The 19,603-nt window shown below is 43.8% G+C and overlaps 1 protein-coding gene across 1 annotated transcript; it reads right to left on the minus strand.

The window, feature by feature from the left end:
* Positions 1-6,224: 6,224 nt before the first annotated feature.
* On the minus strand, positions 6,225-12,538 carry LOC112582013 (rhox homeobox family member 1). The gene is made up of 3 exons (XM_025275801.2): positions 11,980-12,538; positions 10,345-10,390; positions 6,225-6,471 (listed from the first exon to the last, which is right to left on the minus strand). The coding sequence occupies exons 1-3, from the start codon at positions 12,477-12,479 to the stop codon at positions 6,358-6,360; spliced, it is 660 nt and encodes a 219-aa protein (XP_025131586.2). The 5' UTR covers positions 12,480-12,538; the 3' UTR covers positions 6,225-6,357.
* Between the last annotated feature and the right edge of the window lie 7,065 nt (positions 12,539-19,603).

A 19,603-nucleotide genomic window follows, 5' to 3' on the forward strand; every position in this document is an offset into this window, starting at 1 on the left:
CAGGTCTTTGAAGGAAAGAGTTCTGTGCACGGTGGGGGTGGTAAGTGCTGAAGAGCTGAACCTGCCTCAGCACTGCCCAGAGCTGGATGAATCTGGGCCCCGGAAACAGTACGGTCACCCAGAGACACCTTCTCTGAGACGAATTCCACATGCCCTCTCTTGCAGGCCACCCCACCGCTCTGGGCTTGCGTTCCCTCATCTGTACTACGAAAGGAATGGACTGGATGCCCACAGAGGTCCCCTGTGGTGCAGAGAGACTACTGTGATTTCTTTCTTTAACCTGGGTGTTTCCCCCCCCAACACCACTTCACCCCCCACCCCCCACCTAGAAGACAAAAAGGTACTTTCCTTGAGATGCCCTACTGTACTGGTTTAATGGGACAGAGGGTAAGGAAAGTCTCAAATGAATCCTCAAGTAAAAGTAATGTCATTTTTCGTATTTTTATCATTCAAATGTTATGTATTTATTTTTAATTGAAGGATCATAGATTTACAGTATTGTGTTGGTTTCTGCCATACATCAACATGAGTCAGCCATAGGTATACACACGTCCCCTCCCTCTTGAACCTCCCTCCCACCTCAAGCAGTATTCTTAGGATGAGGAGTATGTGATGAGGGTTATGTTGTCATAGCAACTGACTCCTGAGGTTTTTATTTATTTATGGCTGTGTTGGGTTTTTGTTGCTGCATTCAAGCTTTCCCTAGTTGCGGCAGTTGAGGGCTACTCTCTAATGCTGTGCAGAAGCTTCTCATTGCAGTGGCTTCTCTTGTGGAGCACGGGCTCTAGAGCATTCGGGCACAGAAGTGGTGGCACACAGGCTTAGTTGCCCTGAGGCATGTGGGTTCTTCCTGGACCGGGGATCTAACCTGTATCCCCTGCATTGGCAGGCAAATTCTTTACCCCTGAGCCACGAAGGAAGTCCCACTCAAGGTTTTGAGACCCCCCAGTCCATGGTGTGGACCAAGCTGAACTTACCAATCAGGAAATCCAGGGAAGGATTCTACTTTAGTTTCATTATTTCACTTCCAGGGTCTGAAATTTTCTAGGGGAGCTGCATCAGCACCAGATGACAGCATGGTGTTCAGTATGTGTGCTCTGTGTATGCCTGTAGTAAGCACAATGCCCCATAATCAGAATTCAGGCAAATGTAGTTTTGTTTTTTTGAAGACAACTCAATTTTTATTTATAAGAACTATTCTCTTAATTTAAAAAGTCACTTTTCACATCTGTTTGAAGGGACCACACTCTTACATTGCCTGATAAGATTGTTTCTGGTTCCTTCTTTTCCCCCTGCCCTTTGTTTCCGAGTACTTGCAGTTAAAATAGGAGCTTGGGGGACTGCCCCAGTGGTCTAGCGGCTGGGACTCTGCACTCCCAATGCAGGGGACCTGGATTTGATCCCTGGTCAGGGAACTAGATCCCACATGCTGTAACTAAGACCAGGTGCAGTCAAATAAATAAAATTAAAAAAAATAAGATCTTGGAATTTTGATTATCAGGCACTTCTGAGTTAGACCTCCAAGGTTCTCATTATATTTGTTTGAATCAAGATCCAGGTTACATGAATCTGGTTTTTAAAAAAAAATTTTTCCCCTCAAACAGTTCATGTTGTTTCCATGCTAAGTCGCTTCAGTTGTGTCCAACTCTGTGTGACCCCATGGGCTGTAGCCCGCCAGCCTTCTCTGTCCATGGGATTCTCCAGGCAAGAATACTGGAGTGGGTTGCCGTGCCCTTTTCCAGGGCATCTTCCTGACCCAGGGATTGAACCATGTCTCCTTCACTGGCAGGTGGATTCTTTACCACTGAGCCACCTGGGAAGCCCCTAGCCAGTTCATAATGTGAATGAGAAATGTCGCCTGCCATATCAGTAAACAAAGGATGTTGCGGTCATCAAGCTGACAGCCACTGTGGCCCTCCCACAACAGTGCACCCTGAGGGGATTCAGGACTGAGAAAAGCTGGACAGGGGCCCAGATAGCCGAGGTGCCGTTCAAAGGAATGATTTCCATAAGCCCAGACTCTTGCATCTTTCCATACACAGAAAAGTGCTAAATATTTGGTTTTCTTGAATTAACAGTAATCTTTTGATATTCCAACTACCTGGTTTTTTATGTAGCTTGGCTCCTCCTTTACCTGTTTGGAGTCATCCCTCAGAACTATCTGAGAGACTTTCTGGCCTAAAGTCCTCAGTTTTGTCCACCAAATAAAACATTATTCCAAACTTTTAGGTTGTGCATTTTTTTAGTTGACAGTACCTTCTTTCTGGGCTTCCTTGGTGGCTCAGATTGTAAAGAGTCCGCCTGCAATGTGGGAGACCTGGGTTCGATGTCTGAGTTGGGAAGATCCCCTGAACAAGGGAACAGCTACCCGCTCCAGTATTCTGGCCTGGAGAATTCCATGGACAGAGGAGCCTTGTGGGCTGCAGTCCATGGGGTTGCAAAGAGTTGAACATGACTGAGTGACTCTCACTTTTATTTGATCACCAACATTACTAGTTTGAAAGTTCACTGGCAAGTATTCTTCATTGTGGAAAATTTTAGAAAGCAACACTACATCTAGAACTATTACTATTGTAATAGGCTGAATCTACTGTACTCCTTTATAAGATGATGCTTATATACAACTTTTTAGCCAAAATGAACATCTGCAAAGACAACCTACCTCAGTTCTCTGTAGTTGTTGGTAGCCAGTTTCTAAAGATTTTTTTTTTATTAATCCAGGTTATTTCTTATGTCAGAATAATTGATTTCTGATCTATATCTTTGGGATGTTTGAAATGTACCTTGAGAGAAGTTCTCTTTGGAGCACTAATTAAATTGGGGGATTAATTTTAGAAGACCTATTTCTTGGCAAACCTAGACTAAGGGTAAATTACTAGCTACAGCAATGTTTTGCTTATTTCTTTTCCTTTTAAAGATATATTTATTTATTTGGCTGTACCAGGTCTTAGTTTTGGCACGTGGAATCTTTAGTGGTGGCATGTGAAGTGATAGTTGGGGCATGTGGGATCTAGTTCCCCAACCAGGATCGAACCTGGGGCCTCCTGCACCAGGAGCTCAGAATCTTAGCCAGTGGACCGCCAGGAAAGTCCCTGTTTTGTTGATTTCTTATGCCTCATACCACCTCTCTGCCTTAATTCATCTGGCACCTGAAAGAAGTAGAGACATGTTTTAAAAAAGAATGGAGACTTTCACTGGCTGTTCATTGGTTAACACTCCACACTTCTACTACAGGGGGCATGGATTCCATCCCTGGTAATGGAACTAAGATCCTGTGTGCTCCACTGCCCCCCCTCCAAATAATAATAAAACTGTATCATAAAGATACCAGCACTTACAGGATAGGATAGATATTCCCTTTTTTTTTTTTTGTTTCTCCCAGGCAGCCTGAGCATTTAAAAAAAAACAAATGTTCTTCATTAGTGTGTACCAGACTTGCTGTGAGTGTTGACTGGAGGATTTGTGCTGAGTATTCTCTGGCTTTCAGTCGCAGGTTGGAAAGGCTGAATGTGGTCCTTTCCACTGTAGCCAGAGTGGAGAAAGGCTTAGGAGTGGGTCTGACAGTGTCCTGAAGCTTTCTTGTACAGGCCCTGTAGTTTGAGGGTCCTTAAAGTACTGAGAAACCTAATGTTTTAAAAAGGACAGTGGTGGGACTTCCCTGGCGGTCTGGTGACTAAGATTCCGCACTCCCAGTGCAGGGAGCTGGGGTTCGATCCCTGGTCAGGGATCCAATATCCAGCATGCTGCAACTAAAACCTGGTGCAGCCAAATAAATATAAGTAATAAAAAATAAAAAAAAAGATAGTGGTCAATACTAGGAAATAAGAATTTTTGATTTCAAAATCATCTGGTGAGAATGACAGTGGGCATACATGGGAACATTCTCAAATTTCTCCCACTCCCAACAAGTCCTGATGTCTCTGGGTAGCAGTAACATCCTTCTCTCTGTGGAAGCCTGACATAACAAGCACTTGGTGACATTTGACACTCACAAGTGAAAAAAGGGGTAAGACGAAATAAAAATTAGAGCTTGTTTAGTCACTCAGTCATGTCCTGTACAGCTCATGTCCTTACAGCTCAGTCATGAACTGTAGCCCGCCAGGCTCCTCTGCCCACGGGATTCTGCAGGCAAGAATACTGGAGCGGGCTGACATTTCCTTCTCCAGGGGATCTTCCTGACTCAGAGATCAAACCCACTTCTTTTGCATCTTCTGCATTGGCAGGTGGATTCTTTACCACTGAGCCACCTGGGAAGCCTAAAAAATTAGTGGACACTGTGGCAAAGAGTGTACGCTTTCCTGAGAAAACAGTCTCCTTCATGTGTGAGCACAGAAGTGCTGTGAAACTGGTCTTTGATTAACTTCTATGAGAGGAAATTCTGATGTAACCACAGCACCTTATCTGTAGTCACTGCAATCTTTAATCACTTTTAATAGCCAACTTCATTTAAGGAGCCTCACATTACTAAAGATTACTCAACAAGAAGGGTTCACCTGAGAGGAAATTAATGCTTTTTGAAAAGTAGGCCTGGTTTTCAGTCTCCTAAATTTACTATTTTTCTTACCCTGGTCATTTCACACAAAGGAAACAATATGAATAAAGCAAAGGTATGACTGCTTCTTTGCCAAGAGTGATTATTGTGGAGCACTGCTTGGGAAAACATCTCCTTATTCTTACTTGGAGCACCATTAAACCAAGAGGTTCCCTTTTAGTGTTTAAGAGCAGAAATTGGATGTTGAAGGTGACAAAATTGAAGTTGTGATAGTACATCATGAGAAACGCTGGGCTGGAGGAAGCACAAGCTGGAATCAAGATTACTGGGAGAAATATCAGTAACCACCCTTATGGCAGAAAGTGAAAAAGAACTAAAGAGCCTCTTGATAAAAGTGAAAGAGGACAGTGAAGAAGTTGGCTTAAAGTTCAACATTCAGAAAACTAAGATCATGGCATCTGGTCCCATCATTTCATGAGAAATAGATGGGGAAACAGTGGAAACAGTGGCTGACTTTATTTTGGGGGGCTCCAAAATCATTGCAGATGGTGATTGCAGCCATGAATTTAAAAGATGCTTACTCCTTGGAAGGAAAGTTATGAGCAACCTAGACAGCATATTAAAAAGCAGAGACACTACTTTATCAACAAAGGTCCATCTAGTCAAGGCTATGGTTTTTCCAGTAGTCATGTATGGATGTGAGAGTTGGACTATAAAGCAAGCTGAGTGCCACAGGATTGATGCTTTTGAACTGTGGTGTTGGAGAAGACTCTTGAGAGTCCCTTGGACTGCAAGGAGATCCAACCAGTCCATCCTAAAGATCAGTCCTGGGTGTTCATTGGAAGGACTGATGGTGAAACTGAAACTCCAATACTTTGGCCACTTGATGCGAAGAGCTGACTCATTTGAAAAGACCTGATACTGGGAAAAATTGAGGGCAGGAGGAGAAGGGGACAACAGAGGATGAGATGGTTGGATGGCATCACCAACTCAATGGACATGGGTTTGGGTGAACTCTGGGAGTTGGTGATGGACAGCGAGGCCTGGCGTGCTGCAATTCATGGGGTCTCAAAGAGTCAGACATGACTGAGTGACTGGACTGAACTGAACTGAATGGAGCTGGGAAACAGTGAAGAATATGCTTTCCCAGGCTGGTGGGGGAGAAGGGAAAAAGGAAGAAATGCCTTTTTCTGGCCTGATGAAGTCTGTTATGTTTCTTTTGAGGCAGCAGAACCTGTGTGCTGAAAGGACTCCTATTCCCCCATCTTCTCCCCAGAGAGGACAGTGAACAGAATTTGGAGCACGTGGGATGAATGCTCGGCTGTCACCTTCCAACAAATCCTTGCGAGCAGCCTCCTAAGGGAAGATGGCCTTAGGATTCCAGTGTTCAGCTTGAACTTGTCAGCATGAACAGAGCTCATCCCTGTCTGGAAACATCCTGTTCTCACACTAGGGACTCATCCCACCCCATTGTGCTTATGTCTGTGGCCCCAAAGGGGCAGGGTGGGGATAAGGATGAGGGTGATGAGAGAGATGGAGGAGAATATATGGGTCAGTGCAAACTCACCATGGGTGCTTGGGAAACTTCTGCAACATACACAGGACCTACTAGTAGTGGTTCCAGGATGTCACCTCATGGAAGGAGGCCACCTTGTCATTCTGTTGAAATGGCATTTCCTTAACAATTTTCACACATAACCCACTGGCCCCATTTGATACACAGAGTCAAAAATATTGAGAATTTGTCTCTTTATTGCTAATACAAGTAGAGGAGGTATGGGTGGCATGGGCAGCACGGGCAGCCCAGGTGTCAGTGGCACCAGAGGAACCCATCTCCAATATGGCTCCAGAACCAGGACGGGATCTTAGGGCGCATCCAGGATGAGGTAAAGGCGCCTCATGGCAGCAGGTGGTGGAGCTTGAACCACGGCTGCTCTCTCATTTCTCCGACTCTTGGCTCTTCTATTCTTAAACCAAACCTACAATCAGAGGGGAGAAAAGATTGGTTTAGGGTATTGAACAGTTAATGTTATAATACAAAAAGCATAGCTTGCAACTTTATATGACTGAGATTTCCAAGGGCATCAGGAGATGCTATTTCATTCTTGCTAAAGTACCTCAGGAAAATTAAACCACCACACCCCCGCCCCCCTTTTCAGTTCACTCTTAATGAGCTCTGCTGTGGGCCCAGTTCTGGCATAAGATTATTATTTTTATCTCTCTTGATGAGATTTTCATATTCTAATTTTTTTCCCAAGTATTGGATGCAGGTTTAATTTATAAATTGTTGTACCGGGTCCTTGCTATTGATAAAATGCCCAGTAACAGGATAAAGAATGGCCTCTATTCTGACGGCTGATCATCAGCCATCTGGCTACCTCCTGCCCTGTCCTCACTAGGGAGAGGGTCATCTTGTTGGGGGTGGATTTAGGCATGGTAAGTAGTGGATCTATTTAAGGTCATACTGAGGGGAACGGCTCCCTATTTGAAAAGCCTATCTTTGGTGTGAAGTACATAATTAATAGGAAGGAACTTGTTGGATTTTTAAACAGGATGTCTAAGGGGTCATTAGTCCTCTGAAAGGTCTTGAGAGTTAGAAAGGTGGTCTGGCAAAGGAGCCCAGGGTGGGTTGTGACTTGTCTCACTGGGAAATGAGAGTTGCTGAAGCTCTGGACACTGCCTTGATATTTTAGCCTGTAGTGTTAAGTTGAGATCAACTCAATCCAAGTTAACAAAGACTCTTGAAAACCTTAGGCCACCCAAGAGTGTAGAGGAAAGAGGCATACCATGGTCGCCATTGTCAATCCTGCATGTTCCAACCTACCCCACCCTACAAACCTTCCTGGGCTCGGGACCAGGGCAGCTCACTCTGCTCTGGCTGGAATTCCAGGATCCTGGACTGGAGCCGCTGGTGTCCAGCATGGCAGGTTATCCTAGGTGCTGCAACTCAACCAGGAGGTCCCAATCCCATCCCTTATTCTTAAGGCAAGAAGGTGGAACAGGCATTTTTGGAAGATAGTGGACAACAATGAGAGCAAGGGATCATTAAATGGCTCCTCCCTAAATATCTGCCCATTATATATTAATATAGATTTTTTTAATCAACATGGAACGCTCTCTAAGCAAGTGTATAGGATACTATCATTTATATTTTTTAAAGAATATACACATAATTGCCTTTATATGCATTGAATACTTAAGATTTATACAAAACCACTTTGCTGTACACCTGAAACTAACACAACAATGTAAATCAACTATACTCCAATAAAAACTAAAAAATAAGATTTATATGAAGCAAAGAATGGTTGCTTTGGGGAGGAGAACTATAGTTGGAGGGCAGGGTTGAAAATTAAGTCTGCCCACTATTTTTGCAAACAAACCAACAAAACTGTCAGACTTCACCGTCTCTCAATGTCCTAGTTAATGGGGGTTGACACTGTATTTCAATCCTTTTGAAAGTTCCCAAACTGTAAAGTTTAAGTGACCCAAAGGGCCCTCTTTCCCTACCTGAGACCTCATTTTCATTCTTCCCTCTTAGGATTTGCAGTTTCTCTGCTGCATGGATAGTCTAAACCAGGCTGGTGTAACAGGGCTCATTTTAGGGGCTGGGGCTCTAAATGTACCACCAGTGGTCAAATCTCTGTAAACAGAATCAAAGCCCAAAGCTGGTTGTGCCCTAGGCTCACATTAGGTCTGTATTTCCAATACTGGTTTCACAAAATAGCTCTATTTGCAAGTGAAAGGTGGAAAATCGTATATTACTGAAAATTCATGCTGTACGGTTTGGAAATAGATGAGAATACTAAGTTTTCCCCTGATTTGTTTCCTGTGGCTCATATTCTCTTCAGAATACCACCAAAAGAGGACCATGTAAACCTGGGGAGGGAGAAAGCAAGTCACTAAACTTTTTCTTTTCTTCTGCAAATGCCTGGGCAGCCTGAGAAAGTCTTCCTAACCTCCTTCTACCTTTCCGACCTGAGCCAGGCCTGTGGGCCCATGTTAGGGCGTTAGGATGCCGATACTCAAGCAGCTGACTGGTGGGCTGCTTTTCAGACACCCTGCCACCGGCTCCGCAGTGCTGGTCTCTGGCTCACGCATGAGCTCTGTGGCAAAGCTAATCAACTCTCGTCCTGATTTTCTTTTCTTTTCGGGCAAATAAAGCTTTGATAAAAATTATGGTGTTTTTTGGTCACCTTTTGATTTCAAGACCTACAAATTAGTTATCACTGCCTGAGGGAATGAATAGTGTTTGAAATTAATATAGCTAGGAATCTACCCTGACATGAGGGCCACCCACCCCTCACCAAACAAATTCCATAAAACTCGCCTCTTCACAAGAAGGCGAGTGTAGGATGATATGAGAGAATAGCATTGAAACATGTGTATTACCATATGCAAAACAGATGACCAGTGCAAGTTTGATGCATAAAGCAGGGCACTCAAAGCAGGTGCGCTGGGACAATCCAGGGGGGTGGGGTGGGGAGGGAGGTGGGGGGGGTTCAGGATGGTGGGACACATGTACACCCATGGCTGATTCATGTCAATGTGTGGCAAAAACTACCACACTATTGTAAAGTAATTAGCCTCCAATTAAAATAAATTAAAAAAATAGTACTACCAAAATGGGAAAAACATCCTTAGATGTTAGAAATTCCTCAAGAGAATACTCACTTATACATTTAGTAGATTCATAGTGTTGAATTTGGGTAGTATCTGTAATTCTTCTCTAACCTTTTCATACTTCTTGGGTCAATTAATATTAATTCAATTATTCTTTTTGCTGTTTTATTCTTTAGACAAATTTCCAAAGTTTGCAAACTTTCCCCCCATTCTCATCATAATGTGACTATTCTAGCAATGTTTTCAGATTGATACATCCAAGTATTCTAGAAAATTAAAATTTAGGGCTGCCACTCTCTATACTGCCATCCCAAACACTTAAAAACAAAAGAAGGAGGGCCAGGCAATTAAACTTTTAAACTATCTTCCCCTATCAGTCTCAGCTTAACTAAACATTTATTAGTCACTCACATAGTGTGTTCTGTGGATAAATTACTCCCTCACCCTGGTATTTATCAATTCACTCATTTAGCAAAGAGTTTTAAATAATTTAGTACAATTGAACCCTCTTACAACCTGCTCCTCTGTATGTTAATTTGAAAACTTCCAAAGTCAGGCTGAGCCCCAACATGACTCCACACAGAAGTGCTCCCTAGAGGATACCACTGTTAGGAGGAGTTGAACCTTACTGAATATACACATATATATGTATGCTGCTGCTGCTACTGCTGCTAAGTCGCTTCAGTCGTGTCCAACTCTGTGAGACCCCATAGATGGCAGCCTACCAGGCTCCTCCGTCCCTGGGATTCTCCAGGCAAGAGTACTGGAATGGGTTGCCATTTCCTTCTCCAATGCATGAAAATGAAAAGTGAAAGTGAAGTCGCTCAGTCGTGTCCATCTCCTAGCGACCCCATGGACTGTAGCCCACCAGGCTCCTCCGTCCATGGGATTTTCCAGGCAAGAGTACTGGAGTGGGTTGCCATTGCCTTCTCCAATGTATATAGATATACATATCTATGTTTGTAAATATATACATATTTAAATTTTATACACAGATTAGGGAAAGCATTTCGTTTTTTCTCTTCCTTTAGGAAATCATGTTCCCTCTGGTAACAGGAAATATGTATAAGCTGGAGTTTGCTACCCACAAAGATTACTAAAATCAAAACTTATTTGCCAACATAAAAAAGACAACATGAGAGTATCGAGAGTATCCAGGTCAAGGTGTTCAAATCCCCAAGTCAGTTTTAGAATGGCTGCCCTGCCAAGTTTTTTTCCGGCTTACTGACCTGCACTCTGGTGTCAGTCACACCCAAGCGTCTTGCAATCTCCCTTCTGAGGAAAGAAAACCACAAGTGTTTAGTATTTGAGTTGTAGATAAAATGAAATATATAGATATATGTTTTATGCTTATTTTAAAATTTGTATTCTCCCCTCAAGACCCCTCTGAAAGAAGAATAGCGGTTATCAGGGACTGGGAGAAGGGGGGACCAGACTGTTCCTATGTAATGGGTTCATAGTTCCAGTTTTGCAAGAGGAAAAGAATTCTGGAGATGGTTTGGTGGTGATAGTTGCACAATAAGAATGTACTTATTTTAATATCATGGAAGTGTACAGTTAAAAATGGTAAAGGGGTTTCCTTGGTGTTTCAGTGGTAAAGACTCCGCCTACCAATGCAGGAGAAACGGGTTTGATCCCTGATCAGGGAAGATCCCACATGCCACGGAGCAACCAAGCCTGGCCACAACTACCTAGTCTGTGCTCTAAAGCCTGGGAGCTGAAGGAACTGAAGTGCAGGTGCTGCAAACTACTGAAGCCAGGGGGCGCTCTAGCCCACGCTCCGCAGCAAAAGCCACGTAATGAAAAGCCCGCTCAACGAAAAGCCCGCGAACTGCAACTTAGAGAGTAGTGCGTGCCCCCACCACCTCTGCCTCCGCCTCTAGAGAAAAGTCCCTATGCAACTAAGACCAAGTTCAAAGATAATATAAATGAAAAAAATTTTAAATGGTAAAGATAGCAAATTTTATATTATGTGTATTTTACTACAATAAAAATTCAGAAAAATAAATATATTAGTTTTATAAAGCATAAAATGGGCAAAGGATTTGAATAAGCACATTAAAGGATGTTCAACATCACTAAACAGGGAAATGGAGATCAACATCACAATGAGATACCACTTCACATTCATTAAGACGACTAATAATCAAAAAACAAACAAACAAACAAAAGCATTGGCAAGAATGTGCAGAAATTAGAATCCTTGTACACTCCGAGTGGGAATGTAAAATGGTGCAGCCACTATAGAAAAGAAAACAGTAGCTCAAAAGGAAAAAACAAAACAAAACAAAAAACCAAACCCTAAAATCGGAATTACAATATGATTCAGCAATTCCATTTCTGGGTATAAACCTCAAAGAATTGAAAACAGTGAGTCGGTTATTTGCACACCCATGCTCATAGCAGCATTATTCAGAATAGCCAAAAGGTAAAAGCAACCGAAGTGCTCATTAGTAAAGGAACAGATAAACAGCAGTATCCACGTATAATGGAGTATTACTCAACCCTAAAAAGGAAGGAAATTCTGACATGTGCTCCAACACGGATGAATACTGAGGACATTATACTAAGTGAAATAAACCAGTTACAACAAGACAAACACTGTACAACTCCACTTATATGAAGCACCCAGAGTAGTGAAATTCATATAAAGAGAAAGTAGAAAGAAACGTGGTCCTCAGGGGCTTGAGGGGGTGGGGGAGGCAGATGGTGGCTTGCCTTCCACATTCAGTTTTAGTTTTGCAAGATAAAAAATTCTGCAGCTTGCTTGCCCAACAATATTAATATCCTTAACACTACTGAACTGGACACTTAAATGAGCCCAAACCCACTGGGACCCAGGGCCCCCAGAGCCCGCCACGTACCTGGTGAGTAAGTCCGGGTACTCGGTCTCCTGGAAGAGGTCCTCCAACTCCCGCAGCTGCAGGGCCGTGAACTTCCTGTTCTGCCTGCGACGGCGCGGTGGGCTCTCCGGCTGCTCGGCCTGGGCGACAGCCACCACCAAGCCTGGCTCCTCAGCTGGTTCCTCAGATGGCTCCTCAGCTGGTTCCTCGGCTGGCTCCTCAGCTGGTTCCTCAGCTGGCTCCTCAGCTGGCTCCTCAGCTGGTTCCTCAGCTGGCTCCTGCTTTGGCTCCTGGTGGCCATTGCGACGCTGGCGGTTCCAGGCGCCTCCTTGGTTCCAGTAGCCCAGGTTGAGGAGGTTCACGTAATTGATGTTACCCATGAAGCTCAGACCTCCTCCTTCCACTGAGTAGCCTTCTCTGTCTTCTGGCACTAGATCCTCCACAAATGCAGGTCTTACATCCAAAGTGCAAGCTCTCAGGCAGTAGGGGCCACACTGGTGCTCCCCGGTCAGAAGGTCCATGGCTGGTGCGCTGTGGAAGCTCGGTGCCTCTCCGAGCTCTGCTGAGTGCAAAGAGCTTGAGCGCCTCGGGCCTGTGCCTGGTACAGTATATAAAGGTCTGGGCTGGGTTCACCCCCCACTCTGCGCACCGCCTTGAACGATTGCTATTGGCTCTCTTTTTACTGCTAGCCACTAGGGGTGAGACTTGCTTAGGCGCGAAAGCCCTGGGGCATGGCCCCAAATGGGGACACCCAGGAATAGCAGTGTGCTGGTGGGAGCACAGGTGTTGTGGAATTGGGGCTTTGGTTTACAGTTCAGTTCACTACTCCCCACTTGCAGAGTGTCCACCCTGAGGAAGGGGCTATCCTGGGTAATGCAAGCTGATTTTGAGGGGAGGAGGAGGGGAAGGGTGGGAGGCATGAGACCTCACAGTAATAGTAGGAGCCCTTGTGGGAAAGTTTGCAGTCTTTTACAGGGTCCAACCTTTAATATTTGGAAGCCTGCACATGCCACGGGCTAGTGATGAAGGTGAAACAATTAACTAGGGTACTGCTTTCTCTGAGTTTCTCCAGAGCACGCCATGTTCCTGCCGTTGCTGGGAGCAAGATCTCGCAGCTGGACTGCAAAGGATTCCGGGACAGATAAGCCCTGCAAGAAACTCCCTACAGTTGAGGGTTTTAGCAATGTATGCACATCAGAGTGCAGGTGTGCACCACAGCCCTGGGCTTAGTGTATCCAAGAATGTTTGCCTTGCACGGGCTCAGAACAGCACAGTGCAGTTAGCATCTGTTGCTGTGCTCCAGCCCAGCGCCTCTGGTGCAGGTCTTCTGCACAAGTTCAGTCCGTCCTGTGCTGAGCTCCTACTGGGAACCCAGGTGAATTTCCCCCTTTCTCTCTCCCTTTCGATAGGAATAGCATTCCAATCTCTTGCTTAGGACAAAATTACATTTTATTTATTGTCAAATAAAAGAGATCCAGGCCAGATTGAGAACACTATGGTTCCCCCTTCAAGTTGTGTTTTGTAGATGCTCTGGGAGGTGTTAATATCCTGAATATTCAAAATAGCTTCTCATAATAGGCCCTATGCTTAGTATAATATATGATTTATACTCTTTTTACCGTCACAACCACCATTGTCTTCAGCATCCTTTTATGAAAGAAATTTAATTATTTTTGTGGGATCACAGGGTTTAAGCACCTCATTTGCTGTGCCTGATAGATAAGTGCCCCCTGCCTCACGTTTCTGGAGAATGTCTAAGAAATCATCTAAAAGGGGGCAATTGAACAATTTACTTTAAAAAAGATGTCAAGAGATGGCAATCCTACAGCCTCCCTGACTTTAACCAAGATACCCCATCCTCAGACTAACTCTTGCTGGATTATGCAGGCCTCCTCATCTCTTGGCTAGATTCTGTGTGATGATTTTTGGCCTTGGAGCAGTTATTACATGAGAGACCTACACAGGTTCTCCTCATGGTTTGCATTAGACTAGCTAGGACATCTGTGACACTTCAGGGGGTGTGTATGCGTGCATGCTAAGTCCCTTTAGTTATGTCTGACTCTTTGAGACCCTATGGACTGTAGCCCTTCCAGGCTCCTCTGTCCATGGGATTATCCAGGCAAGAATACTGGAGTGGGTTACCATGCCCTCCTCCAGGGCCGAAGGTGTCCTCCAGTGTTATCTAACCTCCAGTCACCCATGTATCCCAGGTAACTATTGCCCTGCTGCTGCTGTTGCTAAGTCACTTCAGTCGTGTCTGACTCTGTGCAACCCCCAGATGGTAATAGATGGCAGCCCACCAGGCTCCTCTGTCCCTGGGATTCTCCAGGCAAGAACACTGGAGTGGGTTGCCATTTCCTTCTCCAATGCATGAAAGTGAAAAGTGAAAGTGAAGTCGCTCAGTCGTGTCTGACTCTTAGGGACCCCATGGACTATTGCCATACAGTCATGGTAATATTTTTATTTAAAAATTTAAAGTTAAATTTAATATAATGTTAATTTTTAAATAAAAAATTAGAAATGGAGCCACATTCTAAGCAAAGGTAGATGGGAATCATGATCTGATGGAACCAATTTATGAAAGCAACGGCTCTGGAGCCAGAATGACTGCATGCATCTAAACTGTAGCTTTGTTCATTCACAGGCAAGCTGGCTAATCTGGTGAGCTGCTTATTCTTTGCCTTGGTTCAATTATCTTTAAAAAGAGGATAACAATTATAACTACCAAGTGAAACGAGGTGTTGTGAGGATCAATAGAGGCGGGAATAATAAAACTTCATGAATGACCACACATTTCCTACTTTAATCACTTTTATATTTTTTTAATGAGTGCCCCACATAGGCAGTTAGGTGAAGAAGCTAAGAGTCAGACAGGTTCATGCCTGGCCCACAGCACATGGCAAGTCAGGCTTTGGCCTTGCTCTCCTGATTGCCTCCTTTACATTATTGGTGGTGTTTTTTTCTCACCATAATGTGTATTTCTTCCTGTTTTCTCTTTTTTTCCCCCATCTCATTATTTTTTTTCCTCCTTCCTCTTTCTTAACTGAGGATAGAACCCAAGGATCTAATTTAGCCCAGTGGGTGTCAGTCAGTTAAAGCGGCAAGTGGTCAAGTCCTGTTGTGCTGACGCCCTGGATGCTGCAAAGGGCAGGGGCCTTTCTCTGCTCTGAATCACCATGAAAACCATGGTCTCCAGCATTGTCTCTGGCTAGCAACTGACTCAACTGGTCTGCCTCTCTATTTATTTTTTATTTCTTAAAACACTATTTTATTTTTTTAAAATATTTATTTATTTGGCTGCACTGGGTCTAAGTTGCCACACTCAGGATTCTCCATCTTCATTGCAGCATGCGGGATCTTTTAGTTTCGGCATACAAACTCTTAGCTGCAGCATGTGGAATCTATTGATCGTTTACCCACCAGGGACCCAAACCTGAGCCTCCTGCCTTAGGAGCACCAAGTCTTAGCCATTGGACCACTAGGGAAGTCCCTGCTTTTCCATTTAATGTGCCAAAAACTTTAAAAAAAAACCCAAACAAATAACTAATATCTGTAAATATATGCAGGAAGTTTAAAAAAGAATAGAACACCACTTCAGAGTACATACTGTCTTCCCCAAAATAAAGGGTATATAAGTTGTCCACCCTTAGAAAGTGTCTCCATGTCTTTCCTCATGGCAGACTCTCTAAGGGTTTTTCTTTGGGATTTGGCTTATTGGGGGCAGGGGTAGGGGAGGCTGTGTAATTATGAGTCTGTATTATGCAGAAAGAGGCCCACATAGACTAAGCTTCCTGATATCCTGAATTGTGAGTGGAGGCTTATAGCCAGTATGCCCTCACTGTGAATCTCCCTACACTGCCCCTCTTCACCTTTTTTCCCCCAGGGCCTAATTCTGTGCTCAAAGCCCTTTGCTTGTCCTAATAGCACTCTATTTTGCCAACAGAAAGGGTCTCTCTTGCCTAGTCAAAGGTAATCAATCTCAGACTAGCAGATTCTGCCCAGTGTTTATTTTCCCCTGAAGATTCTTCTAACTTATTCAAAGGCTTCTATCACTGTACTTAATCAAAGATGAGGCTTTCAGAACATCAGAAGGCCTAGGCTAAGAAGCAACCAGTTCTGAGTATTGGACAAGTCCTTTATTTTTCTGGACACTGAGCCAGATCAGATGTTTACACAAGATTTAGTTCAGCTCAGTCACTCAGTCGTGTCCGACTCTTTGCGACACCATGAATCGCAGCACACCAGGCCTCCCTGTCCATCACCAACTCCCGGAGTCCACCCAAACCCAAGTCCATTGAGTCGGTGATGCCATCCAACCATCTCATCCTCTGTCGTCCCCTTCTCCTCCTGCCCTCAATCTTTCCCAGCATCAGGGTCTTTTCAAATGAGTCAGCTCTTCACATCAGGTGGCCAAAGTATAGGAGTTTCAGCTTCAACATCAGTCCTTCCAATGAACACCCAGGACTGATCTCCTTTAGGATGGACTGGTTGGATCTCCTTGCAGTCCAAGGGACTCTCAAGAGTCTTCTCCAAGACTACAGTTCAAAAGCATCAGTTCTTTTGCACTCAGCTTTCTTTATAGTCCAACTCTCACATCCATACATGACCACTGGAAAAACCATAAGCTTGACTAGATGGACCTTTGTTGGCAAAGTAATGTCTCTGCTTTTTAATATGCTGTCTAGGTTGGTCATAACTTTCCTTCCAAGGAGTAAGCATCTCTTAATTTCATGGCTGCAATCACCATCTAGAGTGATTCTGGAGCCCAGAAAAATAAAGTCAGCCACTGTTTCCACTGTTTCCTCATCTATTTCCCATGAAGTGATGGGACCAGATGCCATGATCTTAGTTTTCTGAATGTTGAGTTTTAAGCCAATTTTTCACTCTCCTCTTCCACTTTCATCAAGAGGCTCTTTAGTTCTTCTTCACTTTCTGCCATAAGGGTGGTGTCATCTGCATATCTGAGGTTATTGATATTTCTCCCCGCAATCTTGATTCCAGCTTGTGCTTCATCCAGCCCAGCATTTCTCATGATGTACTCTGCATATAAGTTAAATACACAAGATTAGTTCTTAGAAATTGTCCAGGTGGACTTGAAATTCCACAATTCTATCAATCTAGGGTCACAGCAAACTATTGCCTTTTGTATAATCCTATTAACACTGTCCCATATACACCACTAAAATAACTTTTGTCGAAAGTGATAAATCTTTGAAAATGGGCATAAAATTTTCATTTCACATATATTTCTTTAACACTTGGGTAGTGCTTACTATGCACAAGGCATTGTTCTAAATGCTTTCCAAATATTAAATCATTTTTCTTCATTACAGTATTAATTGGGAAGGACCCCATGTAAGCATTTTTGGGGATACTAAGCACTGGGCAGGGGTCTACACTTGTACTCTGACATGGATTCATCACCAAAACTCTGGGCACTTGGACTTTCTCAAGGGGTGCATTTGGTTTCTGGCAGAGTACATCTGAGCACCCAGAGTGCTGGACAAACCCTGCCCCAAGATCCTGCTCTCAAAGCTCCAGGTAGCATGAGGGCTTTGATTTCAGCATCACTGCAAATATTCAAAGCAAGCAGCCTCCAACAAATCATTTCTATTTAATTACTATCTCTTTTAGGATTACTGGGGCTTCCCTCGTGGCTCAGGTGGTAAAGAATCTGCCTATAATGCAGGAGACCTGGGTTTGATCCCTCGGTGGGGAAGATCCTCCTGGAGAAGGGAATGGCAACCCACTCCAGTATTCTTGTCTGGAAAATCCCATGGACAGAGGATTCTGGTGGGCTACAGTCCATGCGGTCACAAAGAGTTGGACACGACTGAGAGACTAACACTTTCACCTTTCTTTAGGATTACTGGCTGCAAGGTATGGAGAGCTGGGTTGAAAGTCACCTCCAAACTTCTCCAAGACTAGATTGAAATCTCCTCCTGTTTCTTCTGTGTGCCCAAATCAGCTTGTAAAATCAAATAGAGCTCCTTCTTCTGGGCAGAGACCCCACCAAGTCTAAGCTCCAACATTCAATCAGAGCCCCATTCAGTGCACATGCACACACTGCCCCATACACCCTTCTGCTTTCTAAACTCAGGACTTCGTGGATCAGAAACCTTCTGATGGCTTTGTAAAATTTTGTGCACATGTGCTCAGTCGCTCAGTCATGTATGACTCTTAGTAACCCGTATGGACTGTAGCCTGCAAGGTTCCTCCGTCCATGGGACTCTCCAGGAAAGAATACTGGAGCCATTTTCCTCCTCCAGGGGATCTTCCTGACCCACAGATGGAACCCGTGTCTCCTACATTGGCAGGAGGACTCTTTACCACTGAGCCACCTGGGAAGCCCAATATATATATATACACATATATATATATAGTGCATTGATAAGAAATGTTATAAAGAGAATGTTGTTAATAAATTTTGTCAGTCTCAAATTTTAAAAAATTATATTTTATAAATATATATAAATAATGTATAAAATATTTATAAAATGAAATTATATCAATAAACCATATTTTATATTTATATTTTAATTTATCAGATCAGATCAGTCGCTCAGTCGTGTCCGACTCTTTGGGACCCCATGAATCGCAGCACGCCAGGCCTCCCTGTCCATCACCAACTCCTGGAGTTCACTGAGACTCACATCCATCGAGTCAGTGATGCCATCCAGCTATCTCATCCTCTGTCGTCCTCTTTTCCTCCTGCCCCCAATCCCTCCCAGCATCAGAGTCTTTTCCAATGAGTCAACTCTTCGCATGAGGTGGCCAAAGTACTGGAGTTTCAGCTTTAGCATCATTCCTTCCAAAGAAATCCCAGGGCTGATCTCCTTCAGAATGGACTGGTTGGATCTCCTTGCAGTCCAAGGGACCCTCAAGAGTCTTCTCAAACACCACAGTTCAAAAGCATCAATTCTTCGGGGCTCAGCCTTCTTCACAGTCCAACTCTCACATCCATACATGATCACAGGAAAAACCATAGCCTTGACTAGACAAACCTTTGATTTATATAGACATTGAAAACATATATATTTAAATAGTTCAATAGACATTGAAAACATATATATTTAAATAGTTCAATAATTATATAACTATGGTAAAGAATCCACCTGCAATGCAGGAGACCCGGGTTTGATCCCTGGGTGGGGAAGATCTCCTGGGGAAGGGAATGTAACCCACCCCAGTATTCTTGCCTGGGAAATCCTATGGACAGAGGAGCCTGGAGGGATACAGTCCATGGGGTCGCAAAGAGTCAGACACGACTGAGAGACTAAATAACAACAACACTAAGTTGTTGATAAGTTATAAAATAATGTTTGGATGTAATAGAGAGTGGCTGAGTGCTGCTCCTAGCATGTGTCCCATACTGTGGGGCTTCCCTGGTGGCTCAGACAGTAAAGAATCTGCCTGCAATGCCAGAGGCCTCGGTTCAATCCCTGGGTGTGGAAGATTCCCCTGGAGAAGGGAATGGCAACCCACTCTAGTATTCTAGGCTGGAAAATTCCATGGATGGAGGAGCCTGGAGGGCTACAGTCCATGGGGTCACAAAGAGTCAGACATGACTGACTTTCGCTTAAATATTTATATATGAATTATATTTATATTATATAAAATAAAATTCTTAAAAAAAGTTTGCATC

Source organism: Bubalus bubalis, chromosome X, assembly GCF_019923935.1.
Source record: "Bubalus bubalis isolate 160015118507 breed Murrah chromosome X, NDDB_SH_1, whole genome shotgun sequence".
NCBI lineage: Eukaryota > Metazoa > Chordata > Mammalia > Artiodactyla > Bovidae > Bubalus > Bubalus bubalis.